Raw genomic sequence first — 27853 nt, forward strand, 5'->3', positions numbered from 1 at the left:
TACCCTTAAAGATTTTAAATTCAAGCACACAAAGCAGTCAGTATCTAAGACAACGTATTAGAAAGGACTGAAAGTTGTAATTGCAATTGTAAAGCAGCATTTATTAAAAACTCAAAATTTGTAAATGAAATAAATCATAAGAATCAACAGTGTTGATCTTGCATTAATGACATTTAGCTTAGCACTCAGCTGTACTTTCTTAAAAACAAAGAAGAAACGGTACATTATCACATGGAAAATATGTTTTAACACAGTCGTTTCCTACCTGAGAATTATTATGGCCATAAAGGATTCACAAAGAGCAATATGGCCTCTTGGGTTATTTCCAAACAGTCTAATATAAACTGCACCTTAGTCAACAAAAGCATACATATCAAGTAAATCAAAGTTCCTCTGCTTTTGGCTGGAATTGATATCAACTCAAAGTGGTAAGGAGGACAACTTCATTCTGATCAGAAGTTCTAATCGGATATTGATCATAAAGGAATTTCTGAGAGCCATCTCAGGACAAAGGATCCCAGACAGTAAAAAAAAAGAGAGGGACCTATTGATTTAAAACTCACCAATATTTCTTTCAATAGTAGAAACACCACAGCCAAAAGGGGGAGTACATTTTGTTTTGAAACAAAATATATTGTCAGTGCAGCCCACTTCCGTTCTTAGTCCCTTAGATACTACTCAAAAAAAGTGCTAAACATGTTTACAGCAGTGTGCACAAGTGAGATCTGAGTTAATTTCAAATCTAGACAAAGCATTTGAGGCTAAGCTTTACCTCACAACAATTTTTACACATCCCTCCACGTACGTATCAGTAACATGAGCATTCTCTAAATCAAACAATAAAGAAAGGCTGATGCAACTAGAATACCCCTGGGCTCAGTTCCATTAGCAGTGTCAAAGGAAAATGATCAGATCAAACCTAGGAAGACAGCAAAACATCTGCAACCAAACCTGAGATTACTAGATCACAAAAAAAGTACAGCCTTATAAGGGGTTTCACTCTATTAGATCTATCCTGACAATATAACTGGAGACATCCTATTGGTGACAATACAAGCAGCAAAAACAAACTTATCTTAACTTTTTAACAGTTTTTTCATTTCAATAAATTTATTTTGATTTGTTGGGTTGTTCAAGAGGAAGAGAAGAATCTGTTCGTGTTTTTCAACCTATTGGTGAAAAAGAAATAGCATAATTTAACTTCTGAAAATGCTAGGAGTATAATTTCACTCAAAGGAAATTTTACCTACTTGTTTCTGTAACTCTGTGCAGCAGCAATTCATTCTATATGTCTTTTCTAGAAGCAAATACAAAAGAGTCATTAGATGACATACAACATAAATAATAAGAAAAACTTGGAGTCTGAACATATAACAGATCTGCCCCTTGTGCATCGGCTCCAACTGCAAAGAACTGGATTGACCCATTTGGGCCTTGACTATCTACTACTGTGACCTTGATTTAACCAAGTTAACACCCACATCACCAAAGTCTAGGTCCTTTGTCTATCGTATACGGAATCTCTCTTGATTGAGGGCAGGCCTGTCAAACATACATCTTATGAAGTACCAGGGAGATGCAACCTCAAAAGTATGAGCTGTTCTCATTTTGATCAGGATCAAAAGTAAACAGGAAGCAAGGCCCCTGCAGAATGCCTAACATTTCCAAAGCTCTCGGCACCAACTCTCACAACCACGGTGCGGAGCCTGATCTAAGGAAGACCTGGACTCAGAGGACCGACCACTGCCACCAAGGTGGCTCCTCTGCAGTAGCAACGGGAATCACGGTCCTGCCACTGGATTTGGAGAGGAGGAGGAAGAGGAGCGTGGCCACCGGGAGTGAGGAAAGGTCAGGTCAACTAAACCGGTTATCTCTGTTATTCATTACACTTTACATCCGTTATTAATTATACTTTAAAAATACCTGTATTTAAAGCACTTTGCTTTGGTGGTGCGATGTTTTTTGCCAGACCAGACGCCACCAGCTTATCAGCTACACTGACAGTACCATTGTCAGAACATTTCTCAACTGACACCGTATGGACATTCTCAGTAACTTCTTTCACAGAAAGCATTACATTCTGATTCAACATGAAATTTTTTAGTAGTACTATTATTAACTGAGAGGAGCTTCCATTCAATTCCATTAGTCCTGGGGAAAAAAAGGAATATTATAGTCTTCAAGTCCCTTTAAAAGTGGTAATATTTAGATAAATTATGTTAAGAATAGTAAGCAAAGGCTTCCTGATTTTAGGTGAATTTAAGTTAAGTTTTGATGTACTACTGCTGCTGCATTAAAAAAAAGTTACTCAATATTTTTTTGTCACCTCTAAGGCACCAAGCACTAATCTCAGTCTGGGGAACACAAAACAGACATAGTGTCTGCCTCACATATTCCAATGGAAGAAGCAAACAATAATAAAGATAATTCTCCAACTCTGAGTCAAAACCAAAGTGGACTATGAGGCAATCAGTATGGTATTACCTGGTAGGGCTTCTGTGTAAAGGAATCAGGAATAACAGTTAAAAGCCACTCTAGGTATTTTAGTTCACTTTATTATATTCTAACTGAAGAGCTGAATACATGCAGATTTAGTATGCATAGTAAGGCAGGCAAGAGTGGTGTCACTTGGATGCCTTTAGTCCCTAAAGAGAGGTGTGACAAAGCAGAAAGACCTCAGATGAGAGGTCAGATGACCTGGTTCATACGCTGGCCCTGCCACTTACTAGGCTTTGCAACCAGGGAACCTGGGCACTTTGAAACTGATCTGTAAAACAAAGGTAGACTAACTGAATATAGTTTTTGTGAGAATTAAATAAAGAATATGAAATTTCTCTGAAAACTCTGCTTGGTATTTAAAATTCTGAGCAGTTACTTGAAATATCTATTGGATTCAGACTTAGAGCTATGAAGCATAAAGGTAAACAAATTCCCACAGACACCCAAACTGGAAAGTAATTCAATTGTCTACCTTCTAGTGAACATTTAATAACTTGGAATGGAAGCTCCAGGTGGCTGGAAGTGATTGACTGCACTCTGGAAAGAGGCAGGGTTTCAATGTTTCCATAGTCTGCATAGAGCACTTTAACATCAGTGTCTGATGTTCCCAGAACAATTGCACGATACCAGAAATCATCACCTGAAAATATAATGAAATCTCAGGTAAGCAGTTACAGTAAATGACCCCTCCCCTACTTTAAGACGGTTATTCACGGTTACATTTATATGACTTAAAAATTCATGCCAAGATTTCTGATTAGAGTCTGGATTAAATACAAGTATTTACCTCTACTCCTTCCAAATCTTACTAAAAAGATAGCAACAAGATTTCTTTCTAAAAAGGCACAAAACCACAAGGATAGAGAACAAGAGGGAAGATAATACAACACTGGAAGCTGGAAAGCAGATGCATGAATGAAAACGATTTCAGAGCCATTTTGGTAGCACAACCAAAGCAAGCACTGGGGAAGCCAAGAAGCATCTTGTTTGCCTCCCAAACCCCCAAGGCCCAAGGCCCAGTAATTGGTGCTACTCATCCAAAAGGAGGAGTACAGACGGAGCTGGGAATGAGGGTTGGGCAAAAGAAGCAGAGTTACTTCCCAAGACATCTCAGTAGACTTTAGTTCACAGACACATTTACATATAATACCTATTTTTATAAAGTTGGTAAAGTGAATGTTGAGCTTTATGTTCACATTTTAATAAAGTTTAAAATACCTTCCCTCTTTCCAGTTAACTGCTCCTATGCAAGGGCAGACAAATAGAGGTTTCTTCTCCAGAGAGACCATGAACTGGGGAACATGAGGCAGAGCAGGAGAGGAGAGTTTAACACTAATCAGCAAACCATGCACTCATCGAGGAGACTGCTACCCTAAGTCAGAGCACTTCAAGGTATAGACCTGGGGAGTCCACAATGAAATGGCAAAGTCAGATAACCCACAGTGAAGGCCCCGGTAGACAAGCCCTGTCCACACACAAGGAAACTCCCAAATAACTTCTTAGTGCCCCATCCTAAATATGTGAACAGCAAAGCGTCACCAGATATTTGAAGAAAGCCTCTAACATGACAGAGGAGACTAAAACAAACCTAACAGGACCTCAAGGAAACAGAAAGGAGGAAGTAGACAAAGTTAAAAGAACGATAGTAATATCCTCGGAGAAATGACATTCCATCCTTGAAAATGGAAACATAATAGTATTAAAACATAGAAAAAACAAACCAACAAAACTACTGAAACTAAAAGTATCAGAAATGAAAACCTCAGTATAGAAGATGAAACTAAAGAAATTTCTTGAAAAAACAAAAATGATGAAAGAGAAAAGAAATTTAGCAGAAGAGTTCAAGTCCAATATTAGAAGACTAAGAGTTCCTAAAACAGAAAAAAAGGGAATAAAAGCATTAATTCAAGAAAATTTTCTCAAAACTGAAGCTCATGAATTTCTAAAGAAAACCACCATACCAAGTCATATCATAGATTTCAAAACATGAGATTGAAGAGGATACTAAAAATTCCACAAAGGAAAAAAATATGTACAAAGTTGGGAGAATCGGAATGACATCTGTTTTTTGACCAGAAACACCAACAGCTAAAACACAATAAAAGCAATGCCTTCAAAATTTTAAGGGGAAGATGATTTTCAATTTAGAAGTCTACATCTCCAAGCAAGCTATCAATTAACCATTAGGGTACAATGAATACTTTTGAAACACGGGAGGATAAGAGAATTTCTCTTACATGTAACTTTCCTGAGGTTCTGGAGGATGCGATCCACCCAATACTGGAGTAAATCAAAAGGGAAATCAGTGGTCCAGAAAACAACGTGAGACAAAGGAGGGAGAAATCTAGCTAAGAAGGTGGAGTGGAAAAGAAATCCAGAAAACAGGGGCAGTACTGAAACAATCCTCAGCATGATGGTGAAGGAAAAACCCCAGGATGACAGCTCAGGTCTGGAGGACAAGCACTGTGGACAGGAGGTTGGAAGGCTGAATAAAGATGCCTATAATATGATAAAAGTTGATAAAGTACACAGAAGTGTTCTTTGAAGGAATTTAGACTAATGCAGCGAAGATAATTAATGAAAGTATAAAGAACACTAACAATAGAATTGGCAAAAGAGAAATGTAATCATAGGACACTACATGGCTCAGCTGTGAATAGTGTTTATGCAGTCCTAATAAAGTAATACAGAATATTTACCTAACCAAAAATTATGACTTATTTCTATTGAGAAGAAAGGGAAGAAAAGCATAGTTACAGCTGTCATACAAAAGAAAAACAAAACTAGGGCATGACATCAGCAAGATGGGGGAATAGTAGGTCCCCAGCTTGCGTCTTCCCTGCAGAAATAATTTGGTAGCCAGTCACAGACAAAAGTCCCTTTGTGGGAACTCTGGGATCCATGTAGGTTTCCAAACCCTAAGGAGCCCAAGATTAAGGAGGGCTGCTTTGAGAAGGCAGTCCCAAGATCCAGTGGCAGACTCTCAGACCTCAGTCCCTGCCTGGAAGCAGCCCTGTCCCCCTGTGAACTCATCTCCAGCCCTGCTGGGCCACCATCCATCCATCTGCCTGGGGACTGGCAGGAGCCATGCCCATAATAGGTCTCCCAACTGTAGCCCTTAAAGCAGCCGCGTGACCTGGCTCCAGCTGCACTTTACCTCGATCCTGGAGGCAAACCAGAATATTCACTGCATGTGTTGTTGGCAAAGGAAATTTGTTAACACAAAATATTAAACAGGAGAATGGCTAAAGTATACTATAATCAACGAACCAAGTCAGGCATTTCATTCTTCTTTTTAGTACATTCACATATAGAGCTCTATAAATTATTTGTAATCCCTCTTTTCATAATGTTATTGATCCATTATAATAGAGTAAGGTTTTCTTGAGCTGGTTATCTACAAGTACTGATAGATTTGTATAACTCTACCTACATCCTTGCCTAAAAATTATCTATACAGGATAGAAAAACAATCAACCAAATTTACAACTTTGCATTTAATTTTTCTATCTAATCAAATGAAATATGCATCTAAAATAAAATCTACATAACCTCACATAAAAGAAAACAGACTAAATATTTTACTTAAAAGAACCTTACTTGTGTATTTGGCACAGCATGCATCTCCAATTCTCGGTCTATAGGACGGTTGACTTTTCTGAGCATTACAATATTCTAATAATTCAGCTGTCAACATACACAGTTTTTCCTGATTTTCTAAAATATATAAAAATAATATTTTGTAAAGAAAATTTTCAGTGCTACTACTGACAGTATACAAAAGAAGGTCAATTCTAAATCAAAAACCCCTTGTGTATTAAAATACACATTATATTTAAAAAAATACCCACTATTGGTTGCCTTTTTCTGAAGGGATACAGTCAATACTGGGAGGGGGCATGAAGAAAGCCTCCAGTGAGCCAATTTCTTGATCAGGGTGATTTTTGCTCTTTTAAGATGGGGGTCTTCCTCTGTTGCCTGGGCTAGAGTGCAGTGGCACAATCACAATTTACTGCAGCCTCAAATTCCTGGGCACAAGTGATCCTCCTGCCTTAGCCTCCTGAGTAGCTGGGACTACAGGCACGCGCCACCACACCTGCCTGAGAGTGGTTATACTAGTATGTTCACTTTAAATTTATTAAGCTGTATTTTTACAAGTGTTTGGTGTATTTTTCAGTAAGTACGTTATATTTATTACAAAATTATCCTCAATAGTACTTCCAATTCATCACAACATAAGCTGTCAGCATCAAATTACCCTACTCCTCTGTTTTTTACTATGAAGATTTTTTATAATACTGGAGATAAATTTAAGAGCAGTTATTGGTATTATCACAATTCTACGCTTGACAGTTTGAAACAAAGTTTCATTTTTTCATCCTTAAAGTACTTGCAAATAATTTTGCATAGACACCATCCAACTTGCACTAACTCACCTTTGGATACTACAGGGATAAACTCATATACATTTAAGAGATTCTTCAATTGTAAACTTCCATGAAACAAAAACAAAAAATTAAAAATCAATATGTTACTTTTCTTCATTAGTTTCAGTGTGAAACATTTCTAAGTTTCTAAGACGCAGTAAAACTATGATTATGGACTGACTACAAAGTCTTTCAATATATCTGAAACAGTAAATACAATTCAATATAGATAATATGTTTTTAAACAAGAAATTATACAGTAATTAAGGACATTGTGATAAAAGGGTGTAGATTATCAAGGCCAGGCTACTGAGTAGGTGCTGACTGCAGGGTGTTCCTTCATGTATTCCCATTTGTGTTTTTATAACTGAATTTGCCCTTAAGTATTATGATCAATTCTGCCTTAAAACAGTGAGTGAAACAAAATCACTTTCTTCCCCTCACTAAAGAGCTCAAGATAAGCACTTTCATTATACAGTTTAAAAGAGTAGCATAAATATGTCAAATTTTGGCTTCTTACCTGGCATCTCATTTGGTAGAGCATAAAACAAGTTTGGGCTTATGATTTCTAGTATGTTTGCTTGTACAGTTTTATTAACTGGCAATTCTATTGTCTTCCATTGCTCAGCTGAAGGGATGGCTAAAAACATACAAAACACAGGTCTCAAATGGAATAGACAGAATTTACTCTTCTGTGTATTTATTTAATCAGTTTGTTCATCAACTGCTGATTAACATTTCCAGATTCCTAAAATGAAAATCTGTATTTTCATAGATCTATTCAATTTGAGGGATTTTATGGTCATTGAAAAAATGTTCAGTCTATAATGAGAATCCTTCAACTATTACATTCCGGTAGTGTATTTCTGTAGTATATTTAATATAATTCTTTTGTGTTTTTTTTGAGACACAGTCTCGCTCTGTTGCCCGGGCTAGAGTGAGTGCCATGGCATCAACTTAGCTCACAGCAACCTCAAACTCCTGGGCTTAAGCAATCCTACTGCCTCAGCCTCCCGAGTAGCTGGGACTACAGGCATGCACCAACATGCCCGGCTAATTTTTTCTATATATATTTTAGTTGGCCAGCTAATTTCTATTTTTTTTTTTTTAGTAGAGACGGGGGTCTCGCTCTTGCTCAGGCTGGTCTCGAACTCCTGACCTCGAGCGATCCACCCGCCTCGGCCTCCCAGGGTGCTAGGATTATAGGTGTGAGCCACCATGCCCGGCCTAATATAATTCTTAAAATGTACTCAAACTTTAAGGGAAACATCTGTATAATTCATGTTTATCTGATAACTACATTAAAAACAATTATGATATTCAATATTTCAATAATAGATTAATATTAACCTACTATTAATCTATATCCACAAAGCATATCTTACAGGAAAATAGTGTCATTTAGTACTGGATGAAAAAATTCTCACAGTCTATAAAAAGCAAAGGATGACATAAATTTAAATAAATGGTTTAAAAATGTTACCTTGAAGTACCTGTACATCAATTTTCAGATCATGTTTATTAACAGGTCTGTTATTTGGCAAGTCTTCATGTGGTGAATGAGCTTTTAAGACCAGATTTTCATCAATCAGAACATCACTAATTATTCTGGGATAAGAAGTGGAAAGATCGGTGAGTTCAATTCCCACCCCATTTTCAGTGACTTCAACCACTCTGGCTTGCAATTTTATCCCTGCAACACACATCTGAAATCTTGCTGTGGCTTCTTTAGTCCAATGTTTGTTTCTAAGCTGTACATCTGGAAAATAAGAATAGCATTAAAAAGAATCTCATGCACACACTGCATTTTGACTTCAATAGTAATCTATGACTGGGTCCTTGCCAACTTAACCATTCAGGTTGGCAATTTTCAGTACCTTTTTTCAATACTCAATTATATACCTACATCCTCCATGCGTGAGTTACATGTATCACATTTGCTAATATACTCTAGGGTTTTAGGAAGCTCAGGATCTTTCCTTACTTTCTCCACTAACATCTTTAAATCTTGCATTTTCCCAATAGGCAAAAGGAGTATTATTTCTTTTAAAATCCACTACATTGTACTGTTACATACATAAAATCATGACTTACCAATCACACTGGTAAAATGTCAGCTGATACACTTTCACTTTTGCGGATAGTTTCTAGTGATAATTTCAAAAGGGCATTTAAAATTATTAATACTTAAGTAAAAATTTTTTCTTGGATAATTTTGGCTTATACCCTTGTTTTCTTATCAGTGATTCTCAAACCTTGAAAGTGCATCTGAATCACCCAGAGGGCTTGTTAAAACATATTTTGAGGCCCTGCCCAGAGTTTCTAATTTAGTAGGTCTATGATAAGCACTGAGAATCTGCAGTTTTTAACAAGTTCCCATGTTGATGCTGGTTTGCAGCATGCATTTTAAGAAGCACTGATATAAGACATGGTAATTAAAAAATAATCTGAAATATATCTAGTGCAAAATAAACAGAAATAAAATATTAGCAAAAGAAAACAAAAGCATCTATGCTTCCCAATATAACCACTATTATCATTTTGGAATCCAATCTTACACAATTTTTATGTGCAGATAGACAAACATACATGCACATAAACACACATATATTCTTATAAAGCAATATTTATAATAATAGTTATTATAGGTATAATGCCAAGCACTATTAAGTGCTTTATGCTTTTATCTCTTATTTATTTATATACTTGAGACAGGGTCTCATGCTGTCCCAGGCTGGAATGCAGTGTTGTGATCATAGCTAACTGTAACCCCAAATTCCTGGGCTCACATGATCCTCCTGCTTCAGTGTCCTGAGTAGCTGGGACTACAGGCATGTTTTTAAAATTTTTAGTAGAGACAGGGTCTACGTTGCCCAGGCTGGTCTCAAAACTCCTAGCCTCAAGCAATCCTCCTGGCTTAGCCTTCCAAAGTACTGGGATTACAGGTGTGAGCCACTGCACCTCGCCTATCTCTTTTTTTAACAACCCTGAGGAAACTGAAGCACAGAACATTTAAATGATATGCCTAAACACCTGTTTTATCACAATGCTATCCTGCATCTTCTTATAACTTTTCTTCACTTAAATCACAGACAATTCTTCCTATCAATAACATATACTTAAAGTCACTTTAATGACCATGTAATAACAGCAAACACTGAAATACTGCAGAACTTTGAGGAGCAGACCCTGTCCTAAACATTCACTTAATCCTAATAACCCTAAGAAATAGATACTATCATTATCCATTATATGGATCATCATTTAATCAATCCTTTAACATTGGCTATCTTTTGCTATCATTATGTATTTGAACTCTGTGCAATTCCAATATTTCTTTGGGATAAATTAGAAGTAAAATTACTAAGTCAGGAGGCATGAATACTTGAGGTTCTTAAGGAATCCTCCAAAATGCCTTTAAAAGAGTTTTTATCAGTTTTCACTCCCACTGTTAGTAAGGCAGCTGCTTCCCTACTCTGACACCAATACTGGACATTTTGGCCACTATCTTAAAAAAATAGATTTCTAAATTTTATAATATGAAGCAGAATCGTCTAACTCCCAATAATGTTAAAACTATAGATATTAATTCTTAGATTATATACTCTAAGTTTTAGAAAAGAGTTGAAAAATTCTTATTCTGTACCATACCTACTAACCAGCAATGTATCCCTTGAAATGGAAGTTTCAAAAATTTTGACGGTATCATTTGGAGTTCATCTGTAGTAACTTCTTCGACATTTCCATAATCCACAAAATGTACTTTAACGTGTCCATTTGGTAAGATTTCCTTGACTAAAGCACGATACCAATTACCATCACCTAGATTTAACACAAAGTTTGTGACATGGAATACTGCCCTTCTATTAACATTTGAAATATTTATCTTGAAAAGGATACCCTTCGTCTAAAGTAGGTAATACATTTGTTCTCTTCCCCAGATTATGCCTTTAGTTTTCCATTCAAAAATCTCTAGAATGAGAATCCTCAAAATCAATTTTTAGAATATCTTTAAAATTTATAGGACCACACTCTTATATCTGATACACATTTCATTCACAACCTAGCCAATGAGCAGAATGTGAAGACTTAAGTTTGAACATATGTATTAATATTGGAGACTTACAATACTCTTACCACTGATGGCTTGGATTGTTTTACTTGCTACTTGGTAAATAGTTTAAAAATAGTAGAAAAACTCTTGTAATAAAATGACAATCTTTCAAATACATTTTCAAAATACTCTAAACATGTACAGGGTGACAGAAGAAACAATGAACCTGCAGTGAACAGCTATTCCATTAGCTAACTTATTTTCATATTATCAGAAATTCCAGGAAGAAAAGCATTAAAATAATGTTTAATAAAGTGTAGGCAAGAAGTGTCACTTGGAGGTTCCTTGATACCAAAAGAAAAGGGAAAACATATGACATTTTAAACATTCATTTAATCTTGGCTGTGAAAAAATAATTTGCTTAAACATGGAGAAGAAAAAACTCACTAAAAATAAGAGTTGAATGTTAAGAAATAAGGTTCTAGTAGTCAAGATTATAGTAAACTGCAACTTACCTGCAAAAAATGCACAACAAGGTTGCCCTACTTCTGCCTTAAAACCATTAGACAACTTCTGCTGGCAATATTCTGCTAGAGATTTGTTCAAATCATTGAGTTTCTTTAAAGCTGAAAATACAGTACACATACAGCATTTAATATTAAAAAAAAAAAACAGAACATAGATTTTTCTTTTAAAGTCAGAACATGTTCTTATCATAAAAATGTCAGGTACATTCCAAAACAACTATTAAGTACACTAAATGCTTTTCCTTATTAAAAAATTATCGGGCAAATAAGTTGTTTTTTAGTTAATACTCTTAATAATCCCAACAATTTACTAAGCACAGAGACACAACTATGGCATTGCTATCAGTACCCGAGAGCATGAGCTTTACATGTGGACAAGGAAACAGCACACAAGCCTGTATAGAAGTTATATAAAAGCTGTCTGGAAAGAGTAAACATAATTACTAAATGGATGGCACAGACAATATATGCTAAGGAAGTACTGAGAGCTCGCAAGCTATGTGTGATGGAGGTTTCATTTGAAGTGCAAGACATTTAATAGAAAGGAGAGGGTATTCCCGAAGGCTTTCTAGAAAGAAGAAACAGCTCTGAAATAAAGCACAGAATTTCAACATTAGACAGCCAAAAAACACTCAGGAGAGCAATATGGCAAAGCAGAGAAGCGGAAAGGTAAGCCGCTGAAGAGGAACACCAGAGGTGTGCTTGGAAAGACAGACCAAGGGGAGCTTCAGAATGTAAAGAAAGGGACTGGAACCACTATAGACATAGTAAGACAAAAGCAAATGCCTTTTAAGTATGTGACAAAGGCTCATTCATTAACAACATGGAAATTGAATTATGAGTCAGAATTTTCACCTTTCAGATTAGCCAAAATTAAAAAGTTTAGGGACACATTATTGGAAGCGGTATAAAAAAGGTACTCCCATACTCAGTTGCTGGGGATTTGCCTGGCTGACCTCTGAAAGGACACTACCTCTCAAAAGCATAAGCACACATATCCTTACATATCCTTAAACAAATTTTTAAGTACAACTTTAGGAAATCTCTCCCCAAAGATATACTCTCATAGTAGAATCACGGAGTACAAGGATTGTTTTCGTAACAAAATCTTGGAAACACTACTCCTCTATGCACACCAAGGCCAATTAGGAAAAAATCTACACAGTGGAACACCACGTAGCCATGAAAAAGAATGGAATGGAGACTAAACAGCAATGCGGTATCCTGGATTGGACCCTGGAATAGAAAAATGATATTAGTGGAAAATCTAGCAAAATCCAAATGAAGTCTGGAGTTCAGTTAATAGTGGTAGACCACTGTTGGTCTCCTAGTTGTAGCACACATACCATGATTAGGTAAGATGTTAACTATAGAAGCAGCTAGGTGAGGGGTATACAGGAAATGTACCATCCTTGCAACTTTCTGTGTATCTAAAATTATTCCTAAATAAAAACTGTATTAAAAAGAAAAAGTGGAGAAAACACTATGTGAACTGATATCCAAGATATATCCAAAAAGATACTTAGAAAATTGAGAAGAGGAAGTGGGAAACTTACTTTCCCCTACATATTCTTTTGTAACTTTTGAATTTTGTACCATATGCTTGTATGATCAATTGCGAACATAAATAAAAAGTAACTTAAACATTGTGAATTTTATCCTATGTGAAATAGTGGCCTCTGTACCAGATGCTTCTGAATGAAGGGAAGACAAATCTCACAACTTGGGACTCACACAGAGACTCAGTTCTCCAGTTTACTACCCTCATTTAACAGAGAAAAACCAAGATTCAGAAAAGCTAAAAATCAATGATGCTCACCAGATGGCTTAAACGAAAAAGAAAATACCAAGTGTTCGTGAGGATGTGGAGCAATTAGAAGTTTCAAACTGACAACTGTCATAATCACTGTGGAAACTGGCATTCATTGATTGAAGCTGAAAATATACATACCCTTTATAACCCAGTAATTTCATTCCTAGATAACAGATTCAATGGAAATGCATGCACTTGTGCACCAAGTTTGTATGAAAATATTCACATCATTTGATAGCCCCTAACTGGAAACAAGCCAAATGTCCAGTGGTAGACATGAATAATTACAGCATATTCACACAATGGAAGACTATGCAGCAATGAAAAACAAGCTACAGCTACACATAACAATCTCACAATGCAGGGGAAAAAAGCAGCAAGGCACAGAAGAGTACATATTGTATGATGCCATTTATATAAAGTTCAAAGCCAGGACAATCAAAGTTATTAGAAGGCTCTAGATAGTGTTTACTTTTGAAAGAGAAGAAATAATGACAGGAGGAGACATGAAGGAAACTTCTGGGATACTAACAACGTTTTATTTCTTGACCTAGAGGCTGGTTATACAAGTGTGTTGAGTTTGTGATAATTCATTATACTGTACTCTTAATTTGTGCACTTACCTGTATGTATGTTATACTTCAACAATATCCATTAAATTTAATTTCTGAAAACAAGTTTGGGAGACATTCTCAAAATCTAAACTGGTTTAAATATAAAGGGATTGTTGAAAATAGAAACAATGTCTTAAACAGAATAAAAACCAACTAAGTATAACCACATCTTTCTTGGAAATCCAAATACCAAGTTGACCCTTCCTGGAAAGAGCACTTTTATTGCTCAGTAACAAACTCATCTTAAGTTATCATCTATGCCAACGTATTTGTAAAAAGAAATAAATGAGAAGAACCAACTCACCATCATCTTTAAGCACATGACAATAAAATTCTCCAGGACTATATATCATACAGACCACAACATCTACTGTTTGGTCAACAGCAAGTTTAACCCACGTCCACTCCAATGGATTTGTTTTTCCTTCTACATCCAAGGGAACTGTGAAAATAAGTGAATATTGTTCAAAACAAATGGACAGAGGAGGGGGAGGATGTGGCAGTGGCTGGGTTGTTGAGGAAACTGCTTTTCAAGAACTGAATTTCCACTGACATTCTGAGTAACTTTATAGGAACGTTAACCTTAAAGTGAGTCTTACAATTAATCACTCTTACCTCACTGAATTTCAAATTTACATTTCTGATTGATCTGCAGTTGCCAGTAACCCATAAAACTTTCAAAAAATTTTTACTTTTCAAACACACTCTTTTTTTTTTTTTTTTTTTGAGACAGAGTGTCACTCTGTTGCCCGGGCTAGAGTGAGTGCCGTGGCGTCAGCCTAGCTCACAGCAACCTCAAACTCCTGGGCTTAAGCGATCCTACTGCCTCAGCCTCCCGAGTTGCTGGGACTACAGGCATGTGCCACCATGCCCGGCTAATTTTTTATCTATATATATATTTTTAGCTGTCCATATAGTTTCTTTCTATTTTTTAGTAGAGACGGGGTCTCGTTCTTGCTCAGGCTGGTCTCGAACTCCTGAGCTCACACAATCCGCCCGCCTCGGCCTCCCAAGTGCTAGGATTACAGGCTTGAGCCACCGCGCCCGGCCCAAACACACTCTTAAACGTACTTAGATGAATGCTTGATCTAAAGACAGAAGAGGACTCAACATCAATTCTTTTTGAAAGTACAAGAAACCATATGTTTACAGAACCATCTGAACTCCAGCACAGGCATTATCTGGTAAACATTTTACTCACCACTGGCTTCTTTCACATCACTGGGCTTATCTGTCACTCTCCCTTTTTCCTCCACGGCAAAGCCGGCATCTATGAGAACTTTGCTAACACTGACGTTCGGTGTCTCAGATTTATCCATAAGCTCCACCAGGGAACTGTTTTCCAGCTTGTCCACCACTTTCACTGTGATCATTTTGTTCTGTACAATTTTTTTCATGAGACAAACAGCTTCTGGAGTCCAAATTCCTAACGATGGCTTTACTCCTATCAAAGAATTTTTAGAAAATGTTAAAATAATTCTTATTTAGAAATTTAGCTCCTAATTTCTACAAAGTTAAACTTGAGAAATCTATGGCAAACCAAAAAGTCCCACCTGAGTAGAAGGATCTTCTAAACATGAAAATGAAGGCAAAATTAAGAAAAAGCTATAAAAAAGCTTCTATATAAAAAATGGATATGAAATACCTAGAAAAGCAAATCTACAAGACAGAAAGTAGGTTAGTCACTGCCCGGGGAGCATGGATTAACCATAAACAGGCACAAGAGCTCTCACTGGTGGTGACAGAAATGTTCTAAATCTGGATTATGATGATATTTGTACAACTTGGTAAATTTACTAATAATTCTTAAACTGTATCCCTAAAACCTAAAGTGAATTTTATGGTATGTAAATTATAGCCCAATACAGTTAAGAAAATCATAAAAGTATAAAACAATCCAGGAAGAAATTCTGGTCCCTTACATTAACATACGAAACACTTGTAGTACTTAAAAATTAATACTGAAAGGGCACTTACAAATCAGCAATCCCAAGGTTATGCCTCAGTCAGTTCATAAAATATTAGAGGCAAGTAACTTACAAAAAAATTTCAGCCTCATTGGTAATGAAGCAAACTGGAATGATTTAGTTTTTAGCTTATCAAAATTGGCCAAGATGAAATAATATAGTAGTCTCTCTCCGGTGCCCCAATGTGTGAAGGAATTCACTCCTTCATACTTTTCTGGTGGGCATGTAAACTAGGCCAACCCTTTCTGGAGGAAATTCACAATATGTATCAAACACAAGGACAGCATACTCACTGACACCCCATTCAATCCTTGGAATTACAGACTAAGGAAGTATTTTGCAGTATCACTACATTTTGCAACATAGCCTAAGGAAATGACCTTGAATATGTTGCAAAATATAGTTAAAATTTTGAACACTGCTAATGGCAAAAACTTGGATATATCCTTCTGATATTGGATACTAATGAAATTATGGTACGTTTGAATTAAAGTTGCTAAAGCCAATTTATTGACATAGAAACAAACCTCTGACAGCAGTGGGACAAATGACATATATAGCCGTTTTTACACATCTGACCATAACGTTACTGTTTTGACAAGCATGTTTTCCCTCCTTCATGTATCTATCCATGTTTTCATGTTTCATTTTTAAGTTTTAAGAATATGGAGGCTATAAAAATTTCATACCTGCCAGCACACACTTTATAGCTTGCATTGGCAATTCCAACAACTTTGGAATTATGGGACAAAGTCTTGTCAAACTAAGGATTTCAAAGTTTCCATAATCTACATATCCAACCAGTACAGATTCTTCAGAAGCATAAGCCAAAACAGAGGCACGGTACCACTGATTATCCTCTGAAAAAAGGAAAGACTCAATTTCAAATGAGTTTCCAATGCAGATGTGAAAAAAACAAAAACAAACAAACAAACAAAAACCCTTTTCCTCCCCAAATTAGAGATGGTCATTTTTAGATTTTATTTTAATAGATACTAAGCTTAGCTAAAGAACAAGATATGCTTACTAAACATAGCTACTTTTTCTTATCAGCTGCCTTCAACTCCTACATGCATTTAAACATCACCATGTACCCCCATGAATATGTACAATTATTATTTGTCAATTAAAAAATAAAATTTAAAAGGCCTTCAGGTCCTACAATGTGACCTTTACTAATAGCTACTACACTAATTATGTCATATGCTGTCATTATTAACTGACATGCCTTGTCTCCCCAGTACACTGCTCATTAGGCCAGAGAACATGTCCTGATCATATGACTCTCCAAGGACTTTATCAATACATGAACCATTCACTGAGGCAACCAACAGGACTAACTTAAAACCCCTGGCAGTATACGTCACCCAGACTCGCCAGCCAAGCGACGAGTTTCCTGGAAGCTTACTGCCCTCCCTTCAGCAGAGAATAACAGAACCTGGTTATCACAAGGCAGGATCTGTACAGCAAAGGCTGCACCATGACAGCTCTATACTTCCAGGTCCTCTTGCTATTCCAAATAAAACTGGTGAAGATAGGAACCTGGGAGGTTTCACAGCCATATGTTTACATAAACGAATTTATCCAGACCAGTCTCCAAAAACTAAAGGGCTGCCGTAACAGCCAACAAAACTTCCTTTATGCCTCCACCCTTGACACAGGCCCTCTGCCCGTACCCATATCACAGCACACTCCTTTGATCCAGTTTGACTGGACATATTTAAAAACATAATTGGTACACTCTAAAACTCAAGCTTCACGTGCAGTCATTTAGTGCAAACCAAAGATTCTGCTTCAATTATTTAAGTAAAAAAAATTCAGTAATATTCTTTCCTTACCTGAGAACTGAGCACAACATATATCGCCAATGGTCGGATAGAAGTCAGAGCGTGGAGACACTTGACCACAGTACTCACTAAGGGATGCCTGAAGTTCAGCAAGCTTATCTGTAGATACAGATCACATCTTAAACAAAAGAAATACATACCTATACATTATTTTTATTTCTGCACGTAGAGTCTTTCAAGTATATTAGCTTGTTAGAGCAAATAAAAGGATTTACTTACGGCCACTTTGAAGCTGTTGACAAAAGAAGTCTTCTGGTGTTTGAATGTGGGCGACCACACCACAAAACTCATCGCCTACATTCAAAGTTAACACTTTCGGGATTAGGTCACTTCTGTCCACAACAATTTTGTTTTCAGTCGACATTTTCCCAACATCTTCAGCATCATCTTGTAAGAAAAGAGAAAAATAAGCCATTTTGGTTTCATCAAAAGTAAAAAAAAAAATATGCACATTGTAATCATTTTGAAAAAGAATATCAACATGACTGCACAGCGTTTCTGGAAGGTGACAGTCTCAGAACTCATGGTGTTTCTTTCTCTAAATAACAAACGTTTATAATGAAGACAGTTTTCTATGTCACCAAAAGCTAGACTAATCCCAAGAAATAAAACCAGAAGCATTAAAAAAATCAAATCTAATTTAAAAGCTGTTTAATAGAACCTTTACAATCTCTAAAAGAGTTCAAGAAAATGTACTTTGGAATAGACATCATCTCATGATACTGAAGTAGATACATTGAATTAGAACCTGCTCTTCAGCAAAATAAATCCCATAGGAAACTATTTTGATAAAATAAATTTAATTAGAAATTAAAAATTTTAAAAACATATTAAACCTTTCAAAAAGGAACAAGCAACACAGAAATACGGCTACCTAAATCTAAGAAGGAGAGGCTTCAAGCATAATAAAAAGTAACTCAGAACCTAAGGAAGGTCAAAGAAAAGAAAAAAGCACATGGTGTATAAAATTCCAAGTACTAAAGGGGTACATTTTTAGGATCAAGACTTAGAGAGAGACATGACAACAACATACCAGAATCCTGAAAGACAAACTACTGCTTTAAGGAACTAAGGATATAATTCAGATAAAACTAAGGTCAACTTCACTGTTTTAACACAGAAATATGAGAAAATACATTATCTAAATCATAGAATTACTAAAGAAAATGATTCTCACCATGAGCCTAGATAGTCTGACTCTTTGAAGACCAAAGGGAAACATGGACAGACCACAAAAGTGGAGGGAATCTGCTACCTAGGAATGACCTCTCAGAATGTATTTACTACAAAGGATTCCCAACGTTATGCCACTGAAATGGATAATTGGCTCAAAACACTAGCCTAGCTGAGGTAAAGTCAATGATCAAACGTAAAAGGTGAAGGCAACAGAACAAGACCCCAACTCTAAAAAAAAGAAAGAAAGAAAAGAAAAAATAAATTAGCAACAAATTAGCTAGGGCAAGGGATGGGAGAGGTAAGGAAGAAGGCAGACTTAGGGATAAGGCAAGTCTGTTTATATAATAACGATGTACCCAATCATGGCACCATTAATCTGGAAATCACCTCTGGATAAATAAGAGAAAATGAATTATTTCTACAACTAAAGTAATTGGTAAAGGAGCAAAGTAAAGGAGGAACAGAAAATAAAACTGACACAGATAACTAGGCGATGCGGAAATAAAACACTGATAGCAAAATTTCTTGGTTCTCGTTAAATGAAAAACCACACACAGAAGTAAATAAGTAAAAACCAAACTCTATCCTACTAGAACAGAATTCTAGGAACTTTATTTTATTATTGGTGGAATACACAGGAAGAAAAATAAACTAAGGAAATGTGTGCTAAAGAGCCCTCACCCTGAAGTATCATGATATTTAATACTTTCTAATCTGTTAATTACCATGTCAAGATATACCTGGAAAACAGAGGTGAACAGGTAGGGAAGACTGAGATTAGATATAACAGATCACTAAATCAAAAATGTCATCTTTCTTATATAAAGTTTATTGAATGGTTATCATCAGGTCTTGACGGTGCTAGATAGTTGTGCCTTTTTTGTTTAGTAAAGAAGATATTCTTCATAACTGAAGTCACTGCACTGTTCTATTATTAATCTGTATACTCACTTTGATCTGCACTCTGCTTCTCAGAATTTTGTCCTTTGGGTTTTAAGCCATATCCCATTTCTATGAGCACATGGTCTAAGAGTTTGCCTAAAAAGTGATTAAGAAAATATACCTCCATTGAGATATTATACAAAACGTTATAGGAAAAGAATAAATAACAAATAAGTCAATCACCAACTTAGACATTGTAACTATTAGTACGCTGGCACATGCTTGACCAATTCAGTTTCCATGGGCAAAATTCAGTTTAGTAGCACAGTTTAAATTGAAGCAAAGTTCCTATAGTCAATTGACAGAAGATTTAATGAAAAGATTTAACTTCAAAATTCTGAATTACATGAAAGATTCAGTTACCACCTCACAAACATTCTTAGATTAACCATGCTTATGAGGTGGTAACCTTGCTATTTAAGAAATAAATTTAGGGGCTGGGCGCAGTGGCTCACGCCTGTAATCCTAGCACTTTGGGAGGCTGAGGCAGGTGGATTGCTCGAGGTCAGGAGTTCAAGACCAGCCTGAGCAAGAGCAAGACCCCGTCTCTAATAAAAATAGAAAGAAATTATCTGGCCAACTAAAAATATATATATAGAAAAAATTAGCCAGGCATGGTGGCACATGCCTGTAGTTCCAGCTACTCGGGAGGCTGAGGCAGTAGGATCCCTTAAACCCAGGAGTTTGAGGTTGCTGTGAGCTAGGCTGATGCCATGGCACTCACTCTAGCCGGGCAACAGAGCGAGACCATCTCAAAAGAAAAGAAAAGAAAAAGAAAGAAATCTAGGACAAAGACTACTTTTTCTCAGACTGACAGTATGGCTGAAACAAGCATTGACGTGAACGTCAAGTTCCCTGAAATAATATCCAAAAGCTGAAATCATAACATGAAACGTACATAGCAAAGACACAAAACAGATTTTATATTTAATTCCATAACAGGTTAAGTGCATTTTCTACCAAATCACCCACAATGCCAGCCCTCCTAAAGTAGAGGGGTAACATCTTGGAAACTGAGAAGCAATTATACGCACACCATAAGAAGTCACTTTTCAAACAGATATGAAGAGGCAAGAATGGAAGGACAGGATTCCAAAGTGTTTCCATTCCCACAACTTAAATACTACGTACAAACAAAATGCAGTTCTGTGAAGGGTGCTCAAAGAGAAAGCACTGATGAGGATGAATGAAAATTCATGGAGAAATCTGCGAATTTCTCTCAATAAATAGAAATCAGGAGGAGATATTATCATGGCCACAGTAAAAGGATAACATAGTTATTCCCACACTAAGTCTCAATCCTGCCCTTCAAGCCACCTGATTCTAGGAATTTGTGCCATGTCTTTGACAAACTGCCAACTGCAAGAACAGGCCCAAGGCAGTATTTTCAGCCACAGTTTGAATGACTCCAGAGGGCAGTTTACTTGGCCTCACTTCATGTTTCTATTTCTTCTTAGTAACAGGTAGAAACTAAACAACATATTAAGTGTTCAATTTAAAAAGAAACACTCAGATCTTACCTGAACCTGGCAGCATAACATCTACAGCAAAGGTAATCACTTCCTCTTTTAAGATGTCCACAATCTTTATAGAGCAGTACTGCTCCATTAACAGTGATTTAATAGTTTTGATACAATCATTGCTCCAATTCCCCTCTGCTGGGATAACATTGGCTGCAAAACACTTTATGGCCTGAAAAATTTTGTGCAAGTGACTTACAAAAGTTAGTATTTAAAAATGACTTTTTATAATTATTTGAAGATTTTTAAAGAATGTATTTAATGCTGAAAACTTACCAAAAATCTTCAAGTACTAACCAAATAAACAACTTTAGGTATAATTATTATGTGTCTCTCTTGATACTTTATTCATAATGCTTACTTTTGGTACTCGAAGCTTGAGAAATTCATGAAATAATAATAATAATCCCTCAATTATATATAAATCAGGCCACTGCCAAACAATGAAAGATAGAAATGATTGCTTTTAAAGAGCAGATTGATGAGACATGCTGAAAATAAGGTTAGTTTCTCACTTCAGCAAATAAGTGCAAGATAGCCAATGGATGTTCATCCACATAGTAAGCTAAAGATCTATCAATAGGCACAATAACACGGCAGAATAGAACACACAAACATTGTGCCCATCAAAACATTAAAAACAGCTCCTTTGGGACATGATCAGGAATTTAGAAAGTAAAAGACACTCACACAAGGAGGAAACAAGTCAATGTTTCTGTTTAGTTGGTAAATTCTGTTTACTGGAATTATTTCTTCATTTCCATAATCGATATATAAGACATGTGCCTTCTTCTGCAGCACATCAACATCCTGTACTATTACTCTGTTCCAGGTCTGAAAATGAAATATAATGGTACTCTGCTTCAAAACAGCATTTCACAATCTTAGGTTAAAAAACCTTCAACTAATCTGTAGAATATGCAAAGGAAAGGCTACTCTTCTGTTCTGAGGCATTCAATTAAAATGTCAACTTAATTTTCTAAGAATCTTGCTAAGAAATCCCTAACATTACAACATCTTAATATACACAACTACTCCAAAGCTATTTCCAGCCCACTAACGTCTATTACACACTAATGCCTCAGCTACACATATAAGCACAAGCTTTAAGACCAACAGTCAGTCTACAACCAGCAATTTAGGAACCTGTAAACAGGTGGAGAGGGTAGGGCACAGAGTAAACTGAACAGAGCATGGAACACTAAGGAAGTCAAACAGGAGAGTGACCAGAGTCTGGCTTTAGGTCATTTGACATGTCACTGACAGCTCTGGTATTGATAAGCTGATGTGACCAAGGTAAGTTGAAACTTTTTATTAAAATTAAATGATTCATTTCATTAGGAGTTACCTGATCAACAGTGTACTTGGCAACACAAATTTCCCCCTTGACAGGAATATAATCTTCTTCATGCACCATATTTGCATATGTTTCTTTTAAGCTTGCAGAGAGTTGGTTCATGTATTCTAAAACTTCTGAAGAATACAACTGCACATAAAACTCACTTGGGTGTTTGAATTCAGTAACAGTACCCTTTAAAAAAACAAAAGATGCAGTAATTCATAAGGTACACAGGCAAATGTAAATTTCTTAAAGCTTTATAACTGAGATATAAAAACCATTGTAGAAAGCTTTTGCAATGTTTATTAAGTTAATCAGATATTTTGTAGCCACCTTGTGAACTCAAAAATAGGAAATGAATAAAAATCTATATAGTTCATCAGATCTCTGTCTATGGAGATTAAATAATGAATACCTTTATTTCCATGGTTTTGTTGAGTTGTAGACTTCTCAAATCAGAAAACATTATTTTCTCAGGACCAATGGCTATTTCCTTAGTAACTCCAGTTGGATAGTCACTCTGGTTTGCAAGAACACATAAGTGAGTTACTTATAAGCACATGTTTCAATGACTCTGTGGCCACTATTTGGCCACTATTTGCCAGAATCGCAGCCACAATAGCCTGACTCTTAGGCTTGAATTAAAAAAGCACAGAAATAGCGAAGGCCTCCACGAGTCACTAAAACCCACTGGCTACAGGCTGTGTACACGGCACTGAAAGTAACCTAAGACCAAGACCATGATGGTGAAGATGATATTGAGTTTATCTTTTTAAAAAGAGGAGGTCTTTTAAATTTACACTTTTAATGTTTTTGTAAGAATGAATATTTGAAGAAATCAGATTTTTATTTTAAAGTAGAGGCTAGGAGCAGACAAAGCTAAAAATTATTCATAAATATGAGTAGGACACAACAGATGTTTTTCAGATTAGAAATGATTTGGCCCACAGTTATCTAAATGGAAGAGAGCTATTAACAGAAAAAAATGCTCCTTAGATAGATAACTAGGCCCTATTAGAGTGCAATACACAACACTAGAGAACAGCTGCCTGCAGGGGCTATGAAGAAGACACTGTCCAAATGATTTTACACTGAGACACACCCATCTCAAGTCCTTTTTGGAAAAAAGCTGGAAATAAAGTTATCAAAGACCCCCAACAGTCACCAAATCCCATCACTAAGGTGTATGGATTTACTCAACAGGAAATTTGTTTTTAAATAAATACTGGTAAAATGTAGAAATAAGTTCGGAATATTTTATTTAGCTTAAGTCTTCTTAATGTGATAAAGAGGAGTCATTCTTTAAAGACAGAGAGTAAGTCGACCATACCTCGTTTTTCACTTCCATATTCTTTGTTTCAAAAGATGATTTATTATTTTCAAGTTTGTGGAAACTGAAATAAAGCAACTGATTATAAAAATTATACTACAGAAGCAATTAAGAATAGAGGCCAAAAATCACAATTATGTTAAATTCTCAGTGAACAAAATCCAGAAAGAGCAAAACAGTTTCTCCCAGAGAGGATCACAAAGTAAAGCCACCCAGTGCTGGCTATGCAATGGTCCACCCTGTGTGTGTGCACAGCCGTGCTTCTACCAAAAGCCACCTAATGAAAGGGAGACAGTCACAATCTCCAAGCCTCAGTTTTCTTATCTGTAAAACAGTGATAATTCCTACATTACCTACACAGAGTTTTGAGGATCAAATGAGGTTACATGTGAAACTGTTTTGTAAACTGGTGAACACCATGCAAGACTTATGTCTTTAAAAATCACAACTCAAGAAGCATGTGAGAGTTTAGACTTATTAAAATCTACGAAAGTGGCTCACACTTGTAATCCTAGTGCTCTGGGAGGCTGAGGAGGGAGGATCACTTGAGCTCAGGAGTTCAAGACGAGACCTGAGCAAGAGCGAGACCACCATCTCTACTAAAAATAAAAAAAATTAGCCAGGCACGGTGGTGCACACCTTTTGTCCCAGCTACTTGGGAGGCTGAGGCAGGAGGAGTGCATCACTTGAGCCAGGAATTCAAGGCTGCAGTGAGCTAGGATGATGCCACTGTACTCTAGCCCAAGCGACAGGGTGAGACCCTGTCTCAAAAAAAAAAAAAATCCAGGAAGGCATACATGATTGAAAATTAGGCATTCTAAAGATCTAACCATTGGAAAAAAAAACTCACTTAAGGTTCAAAATTTTGATATTGTACTAATAAAATTATATTCATGAAACTGAGTTTGTAGAGTTGTTTGCTTCAGATTTGTACACTTTCTTAGACCTCAATAAGCAAAAAGTAACAATTTCTACATAGTGTGGCCTGTTTAATTGACTGGATCCCTATTCTATCAGGAATAAACTTTTAAAATATTCTCTAATGAATAAAAAGGTCATGCATGAACACTTACTTTTGCTGAACGGGTTTGCACACAATGCTGTGTGCCGACCAGTCTCTTCTCTGACACGTGGTGGAGCAGTAATATGTCTGCTTGCACTGAGAACACCTCAGTGAGCCTAGAGAACACGACCAGGAACAAGGCTTTGTTCCAAATATTTGCGGTTGACATAAAGACATTTGCAAAGACCAGACATATCAAACATCATTCTATTCATCATATCAAGAAGACTATTTGAAAAGAACTGTGCTGTTTATGGTTAGGTGTTAAGATTAAACTTGTCAAGCACTCTCAAAATCCAGAGGAAAAAGACTGCAAAAATGAAAACAAGAGGGAGGTCTGACTGTAGACATATCTGATTTCCCTCACATAGATCCTAGAATGTATGTTACAAAAGGAGCAAAGGAAACACAAAAAACTCTGTTCTAGTGAAAACAACTTGTGCAAGCAGACTCAAATGGCCTACCATGCACCATTAAAAAAAAAAAAAAACCGATGAAGAGAATCATACATGGAAACACCTAGGAAGTTTTTGAAATACAGTATTAAAGAGAAACCCTATCAGTACCCAGGTTAAAGAACAAGGTTATCTAAAAAACAAAAATCAAAGAAATGGGGAAAAAAAAAAAAAAAACTAGCCTGGCCTCAAATGCCCCTATAAGAAAAGAAATGGAAAAAAACAAAGGACCAAAGTATCCAAATAGCCAGTGATGGACATGAAATATTGCTCAAGATTCCTGATCATGAGAGAACTGCAAATTAAAACCACAGTGAGGTACAACTATGTATCCATGAGAAGGGAGTAATTCAAAAGGACCGACAATACCAAAAGCAGACATGGATGTGGAACAAATGGAACTTGTTACCCACGGGGAACGTAAAATGGGACACCACCTTGGAAAATGCTTGGCTGTTTCTGTTAAACACACACCTACACTTTGACTCAGCAATTCTACTTCTACGTACACGACCAACATGAATGAAAACATGTCTACACAAAGATTTGTAGAAAACTGTTTAGATTGCTCTATTCATTATACACAAATGCTGGACCCAACCAAAAAGTTCACCAACAGGAGAAGAGATAAAATATGGTATAAGCATACAATGGAATACTCTTCAGCAATAAGCAAAAGAAGAATACATGCAGCTTGGAATAATCTCAAAAATACTACTCTAAATAAGCTTCACACAAAAAGAGTCTATACTATGTGATTACATTTATATGAAATGCTATGACCAGCAAAATTAATTTATGGTTTTAAAAAAAAGAACAATGGTTGCCTTTCAGGGGTACAGTAACTGGGAAGGAACATGAGAGAACTTTCTGAGGACACAGAAATATTCTGTTTCTTGATGGGGTGTTAGTTTATGCATTTCAATGCATGTCAGCTTTACCTAAAATAAAACTATAAAAATAATAATCCAGTGAGGAGGCAGGAAAAATAGGACAACATGGGTGAAGAGGAATGGTAGCATGTTGACAGCTGTTGAAGCTGAGAGATGGGTGTACAGCATACACACAACATTCTATTTACACCTTATATGTTTAAAATTTGCCATAATAAAATTATTTTTCAAATATGCAGAGAAATAAGCCAGTAATATATACCTAAGAGCAACGTACTCACCAAAGAGGCCACAGCGATGGCAAGTAGTTGACCGAAAAGGAGGTCCTAAGGAGTTGAAGAGTGCTGGGTTATCTACGGACAAGGAGTTCTCAACCAACTTGTGTAATTTTATTGACTTTGTAGGAGGCACATTATTGCTGGGCTTCTATTAAGAACAGAGAACAGCAATGTTAGAATTTTGTAATAACTTCTTCCTTTAAATACTAGATGTGGGACTTCTTCTTCTGGTAAGATAGAGAGGTACTTTTCCCTATTCCTCCTATTAAGTACAACTAAAAACCCTGAACTTATATACGCAACAAACATAAGATGACTCCGAAAGTGAGGAAAGGAGGAGGCAGACTGACTAGGAACCTTGGGACCCAAAGGAGGACGTGCTGGCAAGTCCTCTGGGTTTTCTTTCTGCCTCCTATATCCCAGAGATGGGGTGCCGGAGAAGCCAGCAACCCAAAAACACTAAAAGGCACAGACAATAAAAGCCCCAACAAAAACCCTGCCCTCTAACCTGGTGCAGCGGCGCATGCCTGTAGTCCCAGCTACTCAGGAGGCTGAGGCAGGAGAATTGCTTGAGCCCGGGAGTTCCAGGCTACAGTGTGCCATGATAGCACCTGTGAACAGCCACTGTACTCCAGCCTGGGCAACACAATGAGACCCTGTTACTTAAACTAAGAAAAAACAAAACAAAACCCTGCTCTCTAGCCAAAGGACCAGGAAACAGGCTGATGGCAAAACTGAAAACTTTTATCAGTAACTGCTCTACTCCAGAAAAACATGACAGAAAATACTGTGCTCCACAGATAAGAGTGTGGGGCCCAGACTTCTAGCCTCGTGAGTCTATAATAAGACACTCCTTATTACAACTGTTATGGATTCAGAGAAAGCCAACAGAAAAGGGTGCCGGCATTTCATCCCTGAGGTGGGGGGAGATGATACCCTTCCTGTGGAGACCACAAGGGAGCCTGGATTTCCACCAGGCAGTAATGAGGTGCCCCCTTCCCCCACTGGGGTGGTGTCAGAGGAAGCCTAGTGAAGAGTCAAGACTTTTCACCACCATTCTAACAGTAACAAGTCCCTCCCAACACCCAACAGCTCAGTGTAGACCCTCT

At 36.7% G+C, this 27853-nt stretch overlaps 1 protein-coding gene across 4 annotated transcripts; it reads right to left on the reverse strand.

Annotated features, from left to right (window-relative positions):
- On the reverse strand, positions 1-27268 carry TDRD1 (tudor domain containing 1). 4 transcript variants are annotated; one of them, XM_045568847.1, is made up of 23 exons: positions 27253-27268; positions 26748-26892; positions 25129-25234; positions 24056-24119; positions 23141-23245; positions 22735-22917; positions 22077-22220; positions 21387-21558; positions 19876-19962; positions 17968-18135; positions 17740-17847; positions 16591-16761; positions 15136-15378; positions 14239-14376; positions 11496-11606; positions 10578-10748; positions 8410-8685; positions 7447-7566; positions 6100-6216; positions 2972-3139; positions 1924-2151; positions 1251-1297; positions 1-1169 (listed from the first exon to the last, which is right to left on the reverse strand). In XM_045568847.1, the coding sequence occupies exons 4-23, from the start codon at positions 24071-24073 to the stop codon at positions 1077-1079; spliced, it is 2868 nt and encodes a 955-aa protein (XP_045424803.1). In that variant the 5' UTR covers positions 24074-24119; positions 25129-25234; positions 26748-26892; positions 27253-27268; the 3' UTR covers positions 1-1076. The 4 variants fall into 4 exon arrangements, with proteins under 4 accessions (XP_045424803.1, XP_045424799.1, XP_045424800.1 ...); XM_045568843.1 differs by lacking the exons at positions 24056-24119; positions 25129-25234; positions 27253-27268 and having other exon boundaries at positions 26748-26774; XM_045568844.1 differs by lacking the exons at positions 24056-24119; positions 26748-26892; positions 27253-27268 and having other exon boundaries at positions 25129-25161.
- Positions 27269-27853: the final 585 nt, after the last annotated feature.

Source organism: Lemur catta, chromosome 14 (assembly GCF_020740605.2).
Source record: "Lemur catta isolate mLemCat1 chromosome 14, mLemCat1.pri, whole genome shotgun sequence".
Lineage (NCBI taxonomy): Eukaryota > Metazoa > Chordata > Mammalia > Primates > Lemuridae > Lemur > Lemur catta.